This window comes from Quercus lobata, chromosome 9, assembly GCF_001633185.2.
Source record: "Quercus lobata isolate SW786 chromosome 9, ValleyOak3.0 Primary Assembly, whole genome shotgun sequence".
Lineage (NCBI taxonomy): Eukaryota > Viridiplantae > Streptophyta > Magnoliopsida > Fagales > Fagaceae > Quercus > Quercus lobata.
In genome coordinates this window covers 11,202,380-11,221,130 of record NC_044912.1, presented here as the reverse complement: position 1 = coordinate 11,221,130, position 18,751 = coordinate 11,202,380, and the positions used below count along the sequence as shown (strand labels likewise).

Here is an 18,751-nt window from a genome sequence, read left to right as displayed (position 1 = left end):
AGGAGAACTAGCACAGAATGGTTCAGAATATAGTGTGGTGGCTACACATTGGGTTTATTGTAGCCCAACATTTTAGCAACACTGGTCCACAATAATATACTTGGGCAAACATTGAATTCTAACTCATTTATAACCTATCCAACTTGAACTGAAATTATTTATTGTTAGCCCATGATGATGCTTGCCTATGAATTGTTATTCCGTGCGGAAAAGCCCAATAGATGGCCCAAAACCTAATTGGGGCAGCCCGGCAGAGAAGGTTTTGGGTTGGTAAGTGGGAAACAGCTACATTTGATGAATAAATGGAAGGAGAATTTGGATTGATTATTAGGATTTTGTGGAGTTCTTTAAGGTATCTCTGTCATTAAGTTTTTAAAATTTTTTCCATAAATTTTGAAATTAATAAATTAAATTTTTTCATATTATTAATAATTTAAATAATGAAAAAATTATGAGTCACTTTTTAAAAAAATTTAATGATATGGAAAAATCTAATTTATTCATTTCAAAATGAATAAAATAATATTTAGGGGGCTTTTTGGTAGAATTGCCTTAAAAAATTTATAGGATTTATAATTTTTTTTTAAATCTTACTTAATATTTTGAGTGACGATCCACAACTTATGGGAGTTTTTTTTATAGTTTTATTTGAGTTTAAATTTCTACTTCTTTTTTCATTTATAATTTCTTGAATTAAACACCGTCCAAGTAAATATGGTTCTTGTTTTTTTTTTTTTTGGTTTTAAAAACAATATAGGCCAAAGGCGTCCAATTCTAAAAGATGATTGTTATGTAGGCTATATTCCGGCCCACCTTTGGTCACTTCTCTCTCTTTGTCTTTGTATGTGTTATTGTATATCATGTTTTTAGAAAAATTTAGATTGTGTTCAAACTCAATTTCAAAAGTCTGATATTGAGCTCAAACTTGACTTAACTAATGAATCTAGCCAAACCATGATGAGCTCAAGATCTGAATAGCATGAGTTTAAACATAGTTTATAAGTCCGACATCGACCTTGAACATTTTATTTTTGTTCTCAAGCCGATGTCACTCATTCACTACTAGGTCTCAACTAGGTTAGGTCCTACTTTTTCACATTTGTAAATAAATCTTATACGGTTATACCTACTTGGCTACTTATATTTTTCAATTTTTTTTTTCAAAAAATCTTATACATACAAGGAAACCACGTTGGGTACAACTATAAACTGCCGTTTTACATGGGTTTAAACTTTAAAGTAAGGCAACTGGCACTGAAACCCAAACTCACGCAACCTCCGACATCAACAGCTCACCTATCTCCAATTTTCTCTCCTTTTGAAGACACACACATACATATACAATTGGAAGATTCTGAATCCAAACACTGGATCTGCTTAGCACTTTTATCTTTCAAGCAGAGAAAAATGCATGGTAAAGGATCCAATACCCGCCTTTCAACTATGGCTTCTCGGTCTCGAATCCCAACTCTCTTGCTCTTCATGTTCTCCACCTTCGCTACCATCTATGTTGCTGGCCGGTTAGCTCTCTTTTTTTCAATGGCTTTTTGTGAATTTGCATTTGTTACTAATGCAAAGTTTTTAACTTTATGATTTTTTTTTTTTTTTTGGTCTCAATTTTTGGTGGGGTTGGTGTATAGGCTATGGCAGGACTCGCAGAACCGGGTTTATTTGATCAAAGAGCTTGATAGGATAACTGGGTTGGTGGGTATTCCTTGTTATGCTTCAATTTTACTTTTTTGTGCTTGTTTTGGAATTTTTATGTTTATTTGGGATTTGGGTTTGTAAAATCAATGCACATTTGTTGGAGCTTTGCAAAAGTTAAATGATTGTTGCAATTTGTCAGATCACTAATGGCATTGTTAAATTTCTATTCTGACATATCTATTGTGAATACATGCAATGCGGGCTAATTCTAGTTTGGGCAATTGTTCCATCATTCAGCCTTGGAAAATTATGCTAACTGCACAATTCTTACACTAGTTTCAGTAACCTATCATAGAAGGGGCTAGTGACATAATCTGGATGTCCCATATGTGACAATTTTCATTTAATATTTGGCACATTGTTCACAATGGGGTTGCTGTACAATTAAAATTTCGATTGCTCCTCATTTCGCACATGAATATCTCACATATATACCTGCACAAATTCTTGATTCTCTTTGAATCAATTAAATTAACCGTTGATTTTATTTTTTTCTACTTTAGGGGAAAACTGCCATATCAGTGGATGATACATTGAAAATCATAGCCTGCAGGTAAGCTGGTATTCATGTGTCATTTGGTTTTATATATCAGGACTCGGGTTGGAACAACATCAACCCGAGTCCTGATTATACTTATCAAAAATATATATTTTTCTTCGAATATACTTATGATCCTTAACTGCTGTTTAGTTGAGATTTTCCATAATTATTTTAAAACTTTGCCATGGGTCTGATGTCTGCTGTTTTGCTTGTTAGGGAACAACATAAGAAGTTATCAGCCCTTGAGATGGAGCTGGCAGCAGCTAGACAGGAGGGTTTTGCTTCATCGCGATCAACAGAGGCTAATGAGATTACTTCTAAGAAAAGGCCTCTAGTAGTTATAGGAATATTCACAAGGTTTGGCCGTAGAAACAATAGAGATGCAATCCGAAAGGCATGGATGGGAACTGGTAAAATATTTTTATTCTCTTTTGGATAACATGCTCTATATCTTGGAATGGTAATCTTCTTTTTGTCCATCTCATATGTGTTTGATATCATTCAGTCTTACATGCTCTATAATTGCATTACATAGACAGGATAATTGTAGAACTAGAACAGTAAATGAATATGACAGTATTCAAGGGTTCTATATGGAATTAGGAATGATCGCATAAGTGTATAAATCTGCAACTACAAGTAGGATTTGTGTGGCTATATTGTAGTATTTAAGATTTTTGGCAATTAGAATTTCCCATGGTAGCCATTGGGTTATGCATTTATGAATCTATATGGAAGGACTAATCTGGAAGCATTTTGCCAAACAAGTAAAAACTTCTGGCTGGTTTTGGGTAGGTCATCTAAGCCTGATCTATAAAAAGAGGTGTTAGGATGTTAAATACATAAAAGAACAGTTACTTTATTTCAAGATATCCTAGTTGGATCCTAGAGGAAAGCATCATGGAGACTAAATTACTTTAGTTATCAGGAATGCATAAAAAACATTAAAAAAGATAAGTTAAAGCCAAATAATTTGTGGATGTGATCAGAAAACTCATGGGATTGATGTAGTGGTTAACTGTAGTAGACTTTTTTATTTATAAATAACTGTAGTAGACATATTCTCTGCAGCAAAATAGTTTTATAATTATTGGACTATGTTCATACCCTCTCAATAATAGATGATATACTTGAGGATTTGTCTGCCTTGTAGCACTGTAGCTTGCATGTATTATCCTTTGCAGTCAGGCTAAGTTGCATATGAGTTGTGTATAAATTATTTGATTCTGGAACATTCTTTCTTTCCAAATCATTTTACTTCAAGTAAGCAATTATTTCTTTAAAATTTATAAGAGTTGTGAACCAATTGCTTCAACTTTGCAGGTGCAGCTTTGAAAAAAATGGAGAACAACAAGGGAATAGTTGCACGATTTGTCATTGGAAGAAGGTTTTCTTCTTTTTTTGTTATTTTGTTTTCTTCTGTTGTGACCCATACCAAAGAAAAGTATGGTGGTGGCTATAGCCTTTTCTTCTGATGATATTTTCCCTTGCAGTGCAAATCGTGGGGATAGTTCAGACAAGAGCGTTGACATTGAAAGCAGACAGAATAATGACTTCATCATTCTTGTATGTCATCAAACTAATTATAAGTGCTTCTCCTAGATTTAAATTCCTTAATTTTTAATGGGTTCTTCCTATTAAAAGATGGTTAATCCTGCAAAGTGAATTGTGAGACAACCAATGAGTACAAAATAGAGAATTAGAGATTATGATAAAAAAGCAGCATGATTCCAAAGAAAATAGAAATATTGTGGGTACACAACTGTTGTAGTTCCCAAATATGTCAAAAGTATAGTTTGATCGTGAATTACATGCTCTGCTCTGCCTCTTCTTTCTGTGTAGAGATATAGAACCGAGGGTAGGGAACAAGATCCAAACAACATAAGCTCATTTACCTGATCATTTTCACCCTTCTTGTTGGCAGGATAACCATGTGGAGGCAGATGAGGAGCTTCCAAAGAAGACTAAACTATTCTTTGCTCATGCTGCAGATAAATGGGATGCTGAGTTTTACGCTAAAGTCAATGATGACGTTTATGTAAATATTGGTTAGTACTATCTTTAATTAGATGGATTAATGGGTAAAATTCAAACCAGTAGGTGGATTAAGTGTTTTATTCACTTTTACTGTATAAAGGTAGAAAGATGAGTTAGTTATACACAACTCTGATATTCTAAAGACACCTTCTAATGGCATGTGTAGTAGTTATGCACAACTGTGATATGCCCAAAGATGTGCTAATGGCATACGTAGACCTCCCAAAATAATAATAAAGTTGGTTATGAAATCATCTATAGAATTAGAAATTAGATTATTGGTGAAATTACATTGTAATCATATTGTTTACAGGGGAGCCAATGAGCCGTAGCTCAACTGCCACCTCCTCCTCATGTAAGTGTTAGGTGGAGGGTGAGGTCATGGAGTCAAGACCATCGGGTGCATGTGTAACTTACCAATAAAATATTGTTTATTGGGGATTTCAAATTAAACCCTATAGTTTAATAAGTTACAAATCAAATCCTATAGTTTTATAAGTTATAAATTAACCCTGAACTTTTAAATCCTTTTCAATCCAAACCTTGAGTCCTATGGTCAATGATGGAGAGAGAAAGAAGAAGGGGCTTGAAATGAAAAGATTTCATAAGTTCAGGGTTTTATTTGTAACTTATAAAGGTATATATGGTTTAATTTGAAACATCCCCTGAACTATAGGGTTTAATTTGTAACTTACGAAACTATAGAGAAAGAAGAAAGGGTTTGAATTGAAACACTTTTAAAAGTTGATTGTTTAATTTGAAACTTATAAAGCTATATGGTTTAATTTGAAACATCCCCTAAACTAGAGGGTTTAATTTGTAACTTTTGAAACTATGGGATTTAATTAAAACCTTCTCTAAATTATAGTATTTAAAATGTAATTTTCCCTAGACTATCTACCTTCAATGTTTGGCATCCATCTAATGTTTTCTCTTCTCACAAGACATATAGGAAACTTTGGTTACTGTTCATTTTATGGATTTTCTATATTTAGGGTTTCTTATCAACGATGTATTATAGAAAGAGTCTTTTTCAGATTTTGATAAAATTTCAGTCTGTACAAGAACATGTTTTCATGGCCCATATTTTTTTTCCTGCACAGATGCCCTGGGCACTACACTTGCCTCTCATTTGGACAATCCTCGTGTATATATTGGATGCATGAAATCGGGAGAAGTTTTTTCGGAACCGTGAGTCTGGCCTTAAAATCTAAGTATAAATTGCTCAGAAGATACAAGTTGAATTAAAATTTGAAGATCTTCTGTACTTCTCATACTTATAGTTACTGGACATTTTCAGGAACCATAAATGGTATGAACCAGATTGGTGGAAATTTGGCGATAAAAAATCGTAAGTAATACTGCACCTTATTACATCTTGTAATTCAACATAAGAGAAAGAGTTACTGCATTTCATGATTGTCACATGAGCAAGTTATGAAATTGTCACCGACTAGTTTGAAAAATACAATTTGGACAAATTTCGACCAATGTAGTTGCTTGCAGATGTTGCTGGAACATGTCTTGCGATGTCACACACTATTTAGCTTGGCTAAACATGCATTATGTGCTTAAACTCACACATTTGGAAATTTATTTCCATAAACAAGATTACTTTCTAACTTTTCTGTCTCTTCTTTCTTTGGGATTTGATTATCAACTATAGTATTATGCTAGATGAATGTATAATGAAGGTAGAGGCCTTGAAACCCACCTAGTCAAGCGAGTTCTAGTTAAAAATGAATCCATGAAGCACCTTGGTTTCCTTAGTTTGCTTTTCCTGCCAAATAGATTGTTTGATGGTCATAATAATCATGCGAACATGACTAATTTAATTGCATGATCTACATTTTACAGCTATTCATTTAAGAATGATAAGAGTATGATTATTTGTTTCCCTTCCATCCCAAATCAGTCTTCATGCTTAAAAAAGTCAACATTTTTAACTTTTCAAAGGAGAAAAGAGATAGTCAACAGTAAGGAAAACTAATAAGTGGGTCATCACTAATTTAACCGTGCCCAACCAGTATTACACTTGTCTTATTTTTTAATTGTGATAGATAATTAATTAGGGGCAATTTAGGAAAAGTGGATACAAGGGATGGCATGGGTTGGGCTTAGTGGGTTTTTTTATCTAACTTAACTGACCTAATAGTAAGGGTTTGGATTTAGCTTTAAATCTGCTGGGTTTTGGAAAGGGTTCAGTTTTTATGCCCTAGGTACTCAAACCCAACCTGATTGTGCATATAAATTACTATATTATCCCTTCTATTAGTTTTGACTTACACACACACACACACACACACACACACACACAAAAAAAACCCTAAGATATTTGTAACAATTTAGGTGGTGTCTTGGTTTCTAAATATCTTTTGGATGGATAGAACTTAAAACTATGTGATGTAAAAAACAGTAACGTTAAATTGGATTTTCAGTATGTTTTTAGTGGGTTGAACATTATGAGTTGTGATGACAATTGAGTAGTTATAATGCTTGAACATTAGATTATAATAAAAATATGGTTTAATTTAGTGTAGAAGTGTGTACTAATACATTCATTGAAGGAGTAGCAAAAAAAAAAAATATATATATATATATATATATTCACAATTTTGAGCCCTGAAACTCAAATAAACTTTTTGCATCCTACAGATACTTTCGCCATGCTTCAGGTGAGCTATATGTCATATCACAGGCTTTGGCAAAATTTATATCAATAAATAGGTCAGTTCCTTTCTTTTTTGGCTCATTGGTTTTATAAATTATAAGCAATCACTTTATGAAGCAAGAACTAAATCAAGGTCTATTGAGTATGCAGATCTATTCTCCGTACATATGCCCATGATGATGTCAGTGCTGGATCCTGGTTTATTGGGCTCGATGTCAAACATGTTGATGAATCAAAGTTTTGCTGCTCATCTTGGTCATCTGGTCTCTCTCTCTCTCTCTCTCTCTCTCTATTTGTGTGTGTGCATATGGCCATGCTTGCAATAAAATTTTAAATGTTAATTGAATAATTCTTGCAGTAGTATCAAACTCAATACCGCTTATCTAAGTTAAACCTTTTGCTTCTCACATAAGATTTATGGCCTGTTTAAGGGCCTCCTTCCACTGAACAACAATATATCCGTATAAAATAAATGCTGGAATGGAAATCTGCCTATTGATCAATTAAAATTACTCTTTTTTTTTCAGGAGCTATATGTGCAGGTGTTTGATTTGATTAACTTCAAAGATCGTTAAATGGAAAAATGAACCAGATGCTGTTGGATTGTTTTGAAGTTGTTGCTATGCATCTCAGCTGTTTTCAGTCTTCTTGATATGAAGTTTTGATAGAAAAAAGCATTTCGCTCTGAAAATTTTGACAGGGCACCTCTCATTGAAATCTCTCTTTCCCATCGCTTGAAATATTGAAAACAGTCTTGGTTAAATCTGTGTACATTCTGGAGATAGGAGCAATCAGCGATGCAGTATTAGCACACAATGATTGCCGGAAGACAGGCAACCCAAACCGATAATAGAAAAGTGAAGAATACAAATTTTTTTGTTACATGATTTATTGTTACTGTCTTCTTGCTTCATTGTTAGTATTTTTAGGCTAACTTTTTCATTTGGGTGCACAAAGCGTGTGGCACATCCTCATGTGGAAAAGAGGGGGGTGTGGAGGATTGATTATATTGAGAGTGATTCTTTTTCATGTTGGAACTTATGAGAAGTAGATGTAGTTTTCATACAATCATGTTGTTTGCTGCACTTTATGGCACAATACAATGAAATTTATTTACTTCTGCTGACCATTTCTAGAGCATTCAGTAAGACATCTAGTGGGGATGGCAACTTTGACCGTTTCATGTCCATTGCCAAGAAGCATAAACACGGGAACTTGATTATTTTTGCCTGCTAAGTTGGATCCAATGTTTGATAAACTCATACAAATTCCAACCAAAGTTGAGACATGCGAAAGCTCCTCAAGTTAATACCCCCTTAATGTGTATAGTAAACCTTATGAACCATTTGTATATGCTGTATAACAAAAGACACCAGTCAGGAGCAGAAAAGTTATTCTACCCACCCGATCCAATGTAGTCTGTTTCATTAAAAACACAACCATTTAATCCATCATCCATCCCACACAAGGTTGTGTTGGAAGGATGATGCATATCCCAGAGAATGTTACTTGATCCCAATTACCAATTAATTACACATTTAGTGCAGATCCAATAATTAAAAAAAAATAGTTGAAGATTTACATACTTGAGGATATGGTCAAAGGGAAAAATCTTGATGTGTCGCGACTTGCCTTTATTAGAAGATTACATAGAAGCTCGGCATATTGAGGATAACTAAAGCTCTATCTCTTTGCATCCACTAAATGACAACAAAAAATATCTAACCTTTATCGACCAAATGGAAAAATGAGATCAGCATGCAAGAAGCCGATAAATCTTCTTACAAAATGCAAAATGACAACTTTAACTACAAATAAGGTTACTTTTTTTTTTTTTTTTTTTTTGAGGAACAAAAATAAGGTTACTTTGTTGAAGTTACTTTATAAGAGTTAGATTACTTTATTAAAGTTAATCAATTAACAACTACTTTTTTATTATCTATTATTTTTACATTCTCTTCTTCCGTAAAAGGAAAAAAATATGTTGTCTCAAGGTCCCATGAGAGATGAGACCTCTCTCACAACATGTGTAGGTTCCACACACATGTCCCATGTGTTGTGAGATAAAGGTGTCATTGAGAAAACAACCTCTTTTGTAGAGATTACCAAATGTACTAAATATAAACACTAGCAAAGCTTTAAACTCTTATTATGTTAATTGTATCTACCAAAATCTTGAATTAAAATCAAATTTACTAAATACATAGCATTAAATACATGGTGATCTCAAAACATAAGAGTTGCTATTTAATAATGCAATAAATAGCATTAAATTAATGCAATAAATACATAGCATTCTCAAAACATACTAAATACATAATAAATACATGGTAGATAAATTAACCAAAACATCTTTCCAAGAAATAAAATATTCATAGACACTATAGCTCAATTAGCAGTTGTAGATAAAATGCTCTTCCGAAAATATTGATGCTTATGAAGAGTATTATTGACTTATTGCCATAAAAGGAACTGATAGTAGAGAAACGAAAATAAAATATAAAAAAAATTTCTTTTTTTATTCATGTCATTCTCATTTCTTCTCAGATATCAAGTGGTAAATAGAGACGTTTCTTCGAGCAAAAACCACGTAGTTCTGAAGACAGGATAATCATGTTTATTAAAATCTTTATTTAATAATAATAATAATAATAAGTTTTCATTTTTTTTTCTTTTTTTTTTTGAGAAACTAATAAGTTATCACTTAGTTGTTAAAGAATGTAGTGTGACTCAGCTAAGGTGCCTCCTTGAGTAAAATCTGTGTCCATGGGAAGAGAGGGGAAATAAAATAAATACATAAAACCTTCTGCTGTTGAACAAAACCTGTTTAATTTATTTACACAATATATAAAGGAATTCTTCTACATGATAAGATAGTCACAATCCACTATTGTATGGAAAATGTTAAAAATGAACGAAATGGAACCATCCTTCGACATTGTACTAACGAAACCCATAATGTTTTTTCATCATCAGAATAAAGCCACAATTCTCAAACAACGACCCAACTGTTTGTATAATACCAATACTCTAATATTCATTAGTGCACACAGCAACGTGTTTCCTGTATCCTTACGTTGAACTGATAAGGAAATGACCTATTGCCTTGTCTGTATCGTTGTCAAACATGACTAAGGCTTCTGCAACATTGCTCGACGAAAATCCCATTTCTCGGAGGAGCCCGTAGCCTTTGACAAATTCCTGAACCTTCAGCAAGTGAAAGCAAAGACAATCGTTTTAATCATCTACTAGAAGAATCAAATTTAAATGCAAAGCTGAGGCAGATCACAAGGTATAAGAGCAAGAAAAGATAAGAAGGTCCACACTAACTAGTACATAAAAAACACGAAATCTTTCTTGAGCCAAAGATATTTCCATGAAATAAATGAATAATAGGAATTCCATCATAAGACTATGATCATTCAATAAAATAGATGAATAATAGGACTTCAGTCATTTTTGGTAACAAGTGAACCCCAAGGTGCAAATGCTAGAAAAAAATAATTACAACTGAACCTATCTTCCTTTTCTTTGGCTATCCATTTTGAACTTGGACTTGGTTAGGAACCTTGTGGCCTTTGGACAAGCATAATACAATGGCCCTCCTCTGAAGATAAAACTCCAGAAGACCACAGCAATATGTCCTTAACAGTCACCCTTACAAACAACAACAATCGGAGTAAGAGATGTTCCAATATTAAATGTACATGTGCCACACATCCAAAAAGATAACTATACAAATGTCATCATCAATTCTTTACCCACACCACAGGAATAACTTCAACTTAAAGCCCATTCTTTAGAACCCACTTATGGTGCAAACCATCCAGGAAAGTCAGTACACATCATAACCACCGCCCCCCACCCACCCCAATTTTCTCATCCCCACAGTACTTCAGGTGTAACAATTTTTTGATAGGTACTTCAGGTGTTACAATAAAAGTTAAAATCAAGAAAAGATTCAGGAGCATACCTTGGTTGGATTGTCACCATAATTTGCAACTGCAAGAGGAACAGCTTCTCGGTTGAGCCCCATAGTAATATATTTGTTCACCACAGGATCTCCAACAGGGCGCTGCTGCAATTTACAATATGATCACTTCATAGCCCAAAAGTGGAAAGCTAATGTAATTTACAATCCTTTTTCTTTTTTTTGATAAGTTCATTTACAATCCTTCCTGAAGACAATGTATTTGTCTAAAGTAATGAACCATAAGAACACTTTTTTTGGCTGAATAGTCACAAACAAGTAGGTAACGAGGGCTTTGCATATGAACCCCTGATTAAATATATGGGAAACTCCAAACCGTGATGAAATTGTTCCTTCACAGTAATTATTGTGACAATTAGAAAATCAGGTAAAGTGATTATAAAAAGCAAATATCACAAGCTATTATAGCATTGAAAGAAAAATGCAAAAATATTTATAGAAAATGAGCCTACCATTGAAGATGTAGACTCCGTATTTTTAGATGGAACGTTTTCCGGCCCAAACCTGCTCCAATTCTGGCTGTCCTTCTCTGCTTCAGCTAAAATTTTTCTGTCAAATTCAAAGTCAAACTGGAAATTGCTCCGGGGAATATCTCCTATTTGTGTTGACAATTGAGGCTACAAGATAAGCAAAAAAAAGCTTAGTCCAATTTAGAGAGCATATGAAGTAACTCTTCCCCCTTCTCATTTTTCCACACTTTCTCAACTACAAACAATGTAACTAATGCAAAGCATTTCTATCTATAATTAAGAAGTTACTATAGTCAAAATTCATAAACACTTCAAGAATTTTCAATTAATCAGACCGGTCCAGTACAAAGTTAAAAATAGTTAATAGCCTGATCCCGAGACCCATGAAGGACCACTGTGATATTAACATGTTTTCATAACGTTAATGTAGACCCCTACTAATTAGATGTTTAGTCTCCTCCAAAATCAGAACTCATCCCCTTACAATAAAAGATTGTAAAATTTTCCCCCCAAAATTCTATTTTTAAGTTCCTAAAAAAGAATAGCATAATTGCACTGCAGTTCGTCAAACCAGGACACATTACAAGTTGCAAAAAAAAAGAAAAAAAAAATGAACAAGAACCAGATAGCCACTATGAAAGGCCAATTCTAAACCAAATAAATAACAGTGATGTACAAATAGCATATAAGCTCACTCAACCATAGACACCAGAGTCGAACAACCAATCATTAGAAGAACCTAAGACGCATCCCCAAATACTAGATAGTATTTTAAAAAAACAAGGGTCCTGTCAACAGGGTGCCTATATGGCATTTGTTAATGAACCATCAAAAAAATCAGTTGTTTTTTTCTTTTCCTATAAAAAGTTTCTAAAAATATATCCTAAACCAATCCGTTAACTTTTCCTAAATAACAATCAAAAAACGTTAGGATTAGAAGCAAAACATCATCAACAGCAGCATATGTATTTTGTGAGCACAAAGCATTTTTTTCTAATAGCAAATGAACGAAGCGTAAATTAAATTAGGAATAGAAAGTTACCGGAGGAGTGATCCGATATTGGGGTTTGATGGCAACCCTAATGCCCAATCCAGCTGCAATAAATTTAGACATATAATTATTAACAAAATTAAAAAAGAAGAGGAGGTAAATGAAGAGAGAGAGAGAGAGAGAGTGAAATTACAAGAAGGGGAGGAGTGGTGGTGCTGGTGGTGGGAAGAGGTGCGGGTTGGCGGAGGGATCACGTTGGGACCGGGTTGACCCACCCGGGGATATAAGGATGAGCCTCCTCCTCCTCCTCCTCCTCCTCCTCCGCCTCCGTACATTGGATGGTTGGATGGTGCCGATGATGTGGAGGATGTACGGTACATCGGTGAGTCGTATGTTGAACCGGACCTGTTCCTGTAATCGTAGTCCATCTTCCTTTTTATATATAATTTGAGAGAGAGAGAGATTGGTGAGAGTCAGAGATCTCTGGGTAAAGTAAAATCTCAAACACTACGCGTAACGAAATAGACAAGGGAAAGAGAGAGATGAAACTTGGAATTGGAATTGGAATTGGTAGGAAGAAAACGTGTTAAGGCCCGAATGGGCTAAAGCTAACTTGCCAATTTCTCTTTTCGCGCGTGCGGGAAAATATTGGACTAAACACTCAGCCCAAATTTACCTATTTAAATATATATATATAACCGAAATAATATTTTATACCACCATATTTAGTTATATTTAGATAACACTGTTCCTTTGATCCTTGTGCTGCCTTTCTTGTTTCTCTAATTCTCTCTTACTGTTTAACAAATCACACTTCCTTTATGAGAAATGCTAGGGATGGCAAAAATACCTTACTCCCCCTTGAGTGGACTTTTCCCACCTAAATGAGGTGGAAATGAAACACTCATTATCCGACCCAGTCTCACCTCACTGTCATTCTTAGCATCCAAGTGCCAAAATAAATTTTTTCCAAATAAAAATACTAAAGATACTACAAATTTCAGCATTAAGAGTCCCGAATTCATGTTGGTTTTGGCACTAAGAATTTTTAATTTATAATTATTCCATAAACCTCTAAATAACTACTCTAATGCACCAAAACATTTTTGAAAACTTAAAATGTAAAACTTATTTTTCCTTTTCACTGAGAAAAAACGAGCTTCAACATGACATTGACTCTATTTACAAGGAAGACTACAAGAAAGTTTTATAACAATTCTTTCCACTTCCAAAGTGAGGTCATTTATTCTTGCTTTCAATATGCTATAATTTAAGGAAAGGGATTAACATTTAAAAAAAAACAAACAAACAAATGTGCACACACAAAGGAAAAGTGAATATTAGCTTCCTCTTACATGCCCAAAAAGAAATTGATAAATATCTACAGGGATGAAAAGCAATATGGTCATTGAGCAAATACTAATTTATCACTAACCAACTAGATAGAGAAAAGGCACCAATTGTAAAAGGAACAGATACAACTTACAAGGCACTTCAGAACTAGAGATACACTAAAGGTTAAGAGGGCTACACAATTACAAATTAAATATGTGGTCACTTGCACCAAATATGGCAGCATTAAACTGTCTAGTATTCAAGTCACTTCCCTCCAAAGCACTACCAAACCTGTCAAGCCACTGAGTTGGGCTTGGGTTGTCACTCTCCTCTACCCACTCTGAGGTCATATCAATGTCATCAAATTGAATAGGATCAGCTTCTAAAGACTTTGTTCTCATCTGTCTTGCCAACTTCAGATTGTAATTTATATATACAAGGTCATTCAGTGTTTCTTTATCGATCTTATTCCGCTTCTCAGAGTGGATTTGCTGAAATGTGTTCCAATGCCTCTCAAAAGTGAAACTGCTACAAACTTGACTTAGTATTCTAATGGCAACTCGTTGCAAAACAGGTGCAGAATCGCCATATTGTTCCCACCAAAGCCCTACAATGAAATTAGCAGCAAGTTTCAGGACAACATAAAAACTTAGAAGGGACCCAAAAAGCTGGAAGGCTGCATATTACAAGGCCCGATGCGTGTTTAGCTGCAAGTTTGCTAATTCAACAACTAAGAAGTGTAGACACACACAGAGACATTACTATAATGATATACAAGCCATCAATCTATGAAGGTGGCAAAAAAACTAAATATGAGAAAATCCAAACAATTTTCTGTCAAACCTAGTTGATGGTATTAAAAAAAGTAGAAGGCGCAGCAGCATCTTTGGGTCTGAATATTTACATCTGTCTGACTGGCATAACTAAGAACTCATATGAAAATGCTTGATGGTATAAGAAATGTATATGACATCAGAATACATATACATCCGACTATTTCAAATGAGAAGATTGATCAAATGTTTCTTTTATTATAAGATTGACTAACCTTTTGGTCTCTTTGTTCAAGAATTTATCACATTATCAAATTACACTTAGATTTACCTACATTTTAACTATTCAGAGATATATATATATATATATATATATATATTAAATTTATGCAGAAAAAAGTATTATTAAATCTGACATCTATTATTTTTATGGTAAAGCCAAACCCTAAATTTTATTGGAACTCCTGAACTCCATAAATCTTACTTCTCAATCCAGTTCAAATTTGTGTCTGAACTAAACAATTAATTCTACAAGCTTCCAACCTGGGACTTCAAAATACTATTGTTTAAGCAGGATTCACCTAAAATAGGATATTTCTACAGCTAAGCGATCATTCCAACCATGATAGTCATAATGATGCACTATAATGGGATTGCAGTTGGTGTATAGGATGCAATCTGCTCCTCACATCTGTCTATTCCACTAAGATGCTGAAAAAATGTATAGCATACAACTCACTCTTTGATGCTTATAGACATCTTATAGAATACAAAATCATGTACTTACCAGGTGGAACGGTGTCTCTAGCTTCCTTTGCTAAGTTACAAGCAAACATCCCTCTCACCTTAGTAAAGGTACATATTTGATTCGTGATGTCACGTCTCATATCAGGCATAGGAAGTAGAATCTCCAGAACTTTGTAAAGATCTTCTTTCATAGCTGGAATAAATTTCATTTCTGGATTATACTGGATACTAGGGTTCAAAAATGCTGCTGCTGCATGTAAGGGTGAATGGAGTTGTTCCCGCCACTTTCTATCTACTATATCTAAGAATATCTTGCACTTATTCTCATCCATTATATAGTATGTCCTTATCGATTCCTTGGCCCTGGTCATTAGCTCATAAATAGAACCCACAGCTGGTTTCCCTGCAGATACTTCCCTCAACACTTTCAGAAAAGGCTCGGAGATGGCCACACTTTCTTCAACTGCCCTCCAGAAATCATTATCCTCAACAATGGCAATACAATTTATGCTCTGCGGTTTATTTGTGTATGAGGAGTTCGTAGAATACTCAGGGCTATTGAACATAACCTTCAGTCTAGACCTTTGCTTCAACAAAGACTGCAGTGAGAGGAAGTTGGATATGGACTTTGTGATACCAGTCTTAATAAGTTCCTGTGCCCCAGTATACTGTTTCATCAAATCAAGCATCAAAGCACTATTATATATAAACTTTGTTATGGTTTGTGCTTGTAAGATACATCTGTTTACCCAATCTACCTTTGAAATTTCCTCCAAGATAAGATTCAAACATTGAGAGGCACAGGGAGACACAAAAATGGTTCTGTAGTTCTGCATGATATGGTTTGCAATACCAGTATAATTGAAACTACTATCCATGATAATTTGCACAACATTTTCTGGGCCAAAATCTTGAATAACAGAATCAAATAAATCAGCAAGGCATTTTGTGTTCTTGAAATATGAAGATGCATCTACAGATTTGTGGAAAAAGGTCCTGGAAGGAGACGAAACTAAAAAGTTAATCAGAGCTCTTGATTTATTGTCAGTCCACGTGTCTGCAATAATGGTACAACCTGTGGTTGTCCATTCTTTTTCTACATCTTTCAATTGTAGGCTCACCTCTGACTTTATCCTTTCCAACCATATAGTCTTCAGTATCTCTGCTGATGGACCTGTAAATCCAGGACCACACTTTGCTACTGCATCAATCATAAGCTGATAGGATGAAGATCGAGCAACACTGAAGTCCAGCTTATTCTCAAAAAAGAAAAGAGCAATATTTTTCTCTGCATTTTCTTGGTTGTTCAAGGATGGAGGAGCCATTGATGATACAGTAGGGAAGACTTTCTGAATTGGAGATACGACTGACTCCAAAGGCATAGAAGCTTTAACCATGGATATATTGCCAGGAGGTTTGGCTTCTACTAGCTTTGGCTTTGTAACACAAGAACTTTCTTTAATCTCCTCCTTTTGTGCTATTATAGCTCTCACCCTGTCAGTAACATCATCTCTCACTTTGGTACATGGATTTACACCTTTACTTGGAAGTCGAGATAGATGATGCTTCAATCTACTGATTCCACCATTCAAAACTCTCTGGCAAAATTTGCATCTCACCTTATTTCCTTCCAATTTCTCAGCATATTCCCAGCAAATATCTTTTTCTCGAACCACTGCCAGAAGAAAAATGTATAATTAGTTCATATAAATGTTAGTAGTTTCTGCTTTCTTGATATCTCCCACCAAAACAAACTAACCATAGAGAGTTGACACAATTAACTTCAAAAAAAAGCTGTCTTCAACTTAAGAAGCAATATATACATATTTGAAATATTAATTTGGGAAAAATAAACAGTATACAATTATGTAAAGACACAGTTATCAAGCAATTGACAGTGTTATCAAGATATAATCACACTAAATCATAAACTTTCCAGTTGTTTAAAGCATTTATTACACAGGACTGCAATTCTACACGCACTATATTCTTAACAACAATCATAATGGCATAAAAAACGAGGACTTACTGAGGGTGTAGAAGCCGTATAATTCTCCTGTAGGTCAACCTACACAGGAAGCAAGCCAAAACTGAATATAAGTAGCTGGATAATCATGCATATAAAACATGAATTAGTTAAGTTTTCAAACATTGCCAAGAGCCCAAGAAAAGGACGAACCTAAGGAAAATACACAAGCCCTCCTGATGTAGCAACCCAAAAAAAAGTACTTGTTGCACACTCAAGAATACACAAGCAATCATCAGAGTAACACGGATGACGGCACATTTTGAATAAGATCAAATTCACTACCAATATCATTGAAATTCTTAAAATGTAGATATAAGATAAGTAATCTCAATGAAATGTGTGATCATTACTTCAATGACATAGATAAACGATAAATGTTATAGTTATATAGCTCAAATTATGTCCCCTATAAACTGATTGAAACAGAATCAACACAATCAAGCACAAATATATTGTCAATGTCTTGGCCAACTTCCACACTGTTATAGTCATATAGTTCAAATTTTTGTGTTTTTTCTTCTCATTTTTTTTTTTTAACCCAGAATTGTGAGCATGGTTGGCACATGAATTCATGAATTCCAATGAAACCCAGTTCTGAAATAATCTTATTGCCTCCTAAATTCTCATCCCAGCTTCACAAATTTCGATAAAATTTTAACCTCTCTCTTTTCAAATAAATCCAACACACTATGAAAAACATACATAAACAGAAAAACAGACACAGACAAAAAAAAAAAAAAAAAAAATTTGGGTTTCCTTCCAAATCTGCTTATAGAAATCAACCAAGCTCCAAATTCTATTTCCCATAATGGATCTTCGATTAGGTTATGTAAAACAACTTACATTTTCCCTGGAATTTGCAGACCCAGTTTGCATTTTACCAAAAAAAAAGTTTCTAACTTTCCTTTATTTTCCTCCATTTTCTCACAAACCAAACAAGTAATAGTTCAGATTTGCAGTAAATCTGAGCCATATAATAGCTGAAAATGTTTTCAAATTATAATAGCACAAAATATAAAAAAACAGTTACTAAAAATTAAAAAAGAGCAAAAACGGTTTTGGAAGAGAAATTTAAAATAAGAAAAATAAAAAAAATAAAAGTGAAAGAGAAATAACGAGAAATTTAAGGAGCTTACTGAGAGAAAGAGATTGGTCTTCTCGACGGAGAGATAATCGGAAGTTTGCTGAAGATTCTGGTTCTTTTTTTTGATTTTATCGCGATATTTTTAAGGGGTGTTAGGGCGGATTTTTCTTTTTATTTTTTTGGGGGTTTTTTGTCTTTTAATAAATCCTCTCTTTTCTCGTTTTCTTCGAATTTTTGAATTTCTTTTTTTATATTATCTTTTTGTTTCTGGCGATATATCGCCCGGACGGTGTGTGAATCAAGCCAATTAGGAGTGAACACGTGGATAAGGATTTTTGAGAGAGTGATGAGGGTGAGTTACGACGTCGTTTTATG

At 34.1% G+C, this 18,751-nt stretch overlaps 3 protein-coding genes across 7 annotated transcripts; 1 reads left to right on the top strand and 2 right to left on the bottom strand.

Moving 5' to 3' along the window:
* Positions 1-1,207: 1,207 nt before the first annotated feature.
* On the top strand, positions 1,208-8,085 carry LOC115960096 (hydroxyproline O-galactosyltransferase HPGT1). The gene is made up of 12 exons (XM_031078794.1): positions 1,208-1,520; positions 1,641-1,704; positions 2,211-2,260; positions 2,465-2,658; positions 3,572-3,635; positions 3,742-3,814; positions 4,173-4,296; positions 5,389-5,476; positions 5,586-5,636; positions 6,941-7,012; positions 7,107-7,219; positions 7,484-8,085. The coding sequence occupies exons 1-12, from the start codon at positions 1,222-1,224 to the stop codon at positions 7,504-7,506; spliced, it is 1,215 nt and encodes a 404-aa protein (XP_030934654.1). The 5' UTR covers positions 1,208-1,221; the 3' UTR covers positions 7,507-8,085.
* Positions 8,086-9,765: 1,680 nt separating this feature from the next.
* On the bottom strand, positions 9,766-12,998 carry LOC115960097. Of its 3 annotated transcripts, none has more exons than XM_031078795.1 (5): positions 12,602-12,998; positions 12,460-12,512; positions 11,400-11,564; positions 10,930-11,034; positions 9,766-10,163 (listed from the first exon to the last, which is right to left on the bottom strand). In XM_031078795.1, the coding sequence occupies exons 1-5, from the start codon at positions 12,834-12,836 to the stop codon at positions 10,029-10,031; spliced, it is 693 nt and encodes a 230-aa protein (XP_030934655.1). In that variant the 5' UTR covers positions 12,837-12,998; the 3' UTR covers positions 9,766-10,028. The 3 variants fall into 3 exon arrangements, with proteins under 3 accessions (XP_030934655.1, XP_030934656.1, XP_030934657.1); XM_031078796.1 differs by having other exon boundaries at positions 10,930-11,031; positions 12,602-12,952; XM_031078797.1 differs by lacking the exon at positions 9,766-10,163 and adding an exon at positions 10,172-10,798 and having other exon boundaries at positions 10,876-11,034.
* Positions 12,999-13,737: 739 nt separating this feature from the next.
* LOC115960539 lies at positions 13,738-18,564 on the bottom strand. Of its 3 annotated transcripts, none has more exons than XM_031079471.1 (4): positions 18,429-18,564; positions 17,293-17,331; positions 15,304-16,938; positions 13,738-14,350 (listed from the first exon to the last, which is right to left on the bottom strand). In XM_031079471.1, coding segments are annotated over exons 2-4 (2,043 nt in total). In that variant the 5' UTR covers positions 17,294-17,331; positions 18,429-18,564; the 3' UTR covers positions 13,738-13,943. The 3 variants fall into 3 exon arrangements, with proteins under 3 accessions (XP_030935331.1, XP_030935333.1, XP_030935332.1); XM_031079473.1 differs by lacking the exon at positions 18,429-18,564 and adding an exon at positions 18,136-18,348; XM_031079472.1 differs by lacking the exon at positions 18,429-18,564 and adding an exon at positions 17,443-18,021.
* Positions 18,565-18,751: the final 187 nt, after the last annotated feature.

Bases quoted from the DNA above. Each gene is read 5' to 3' on its own strand.
- LOC115960539 (XM_031079471.1), bottom strand. The intron at 14,351-15,303 runs GTAAGTACATGA...ATTTCATTGTAG, and splicing joins TAGAGACACCGTTCCACCTG to GGCTTTGGTGGGAACAATAT.
- LOC115960096 (XM_031078794.1), top strand. From the start codon at position 1,222: ATGGGTTTAAACTTTAAAGTAAGGCAACTGGCACTGAAACCCAAACTC. The intron at 1,521-1,640 runs GTTAGCTCTCTT...GTTGGTGTATAG, and splicing joins ACCATCTATGTTGCTGGCCG to GCTATGGCAGGACTCGCAGA. The intron at 3,815-4,172 runs GTATGTCATCAA...TCTTGTTGGCAG, and splicing joins ATAATGACTTCATCATTCTT to GATAACCATGTGGAGGCAGA.
- LOC115960097 (XM_031078795.1), bottom strand. From the start codon at position 12,836: ATGGACTACGATTACAGGAACAGGTCCGGTTCAACATACGACTCACCG. The intron at 12,513-12,601 runs GTAATTTCACTC...AATTTATTGCAG, and splicing joins CCACCACTCCTCCCCTTCTT to CTGGATTGGGCATTAGGGTT. The intron at 10,164-10,929 runs GTATGCTCCTGA...CACTTGCTGAAG, and splicing joins ATGGTGACAATCCAACCAAG to GTTCAGGAATTTGTCAAAGG.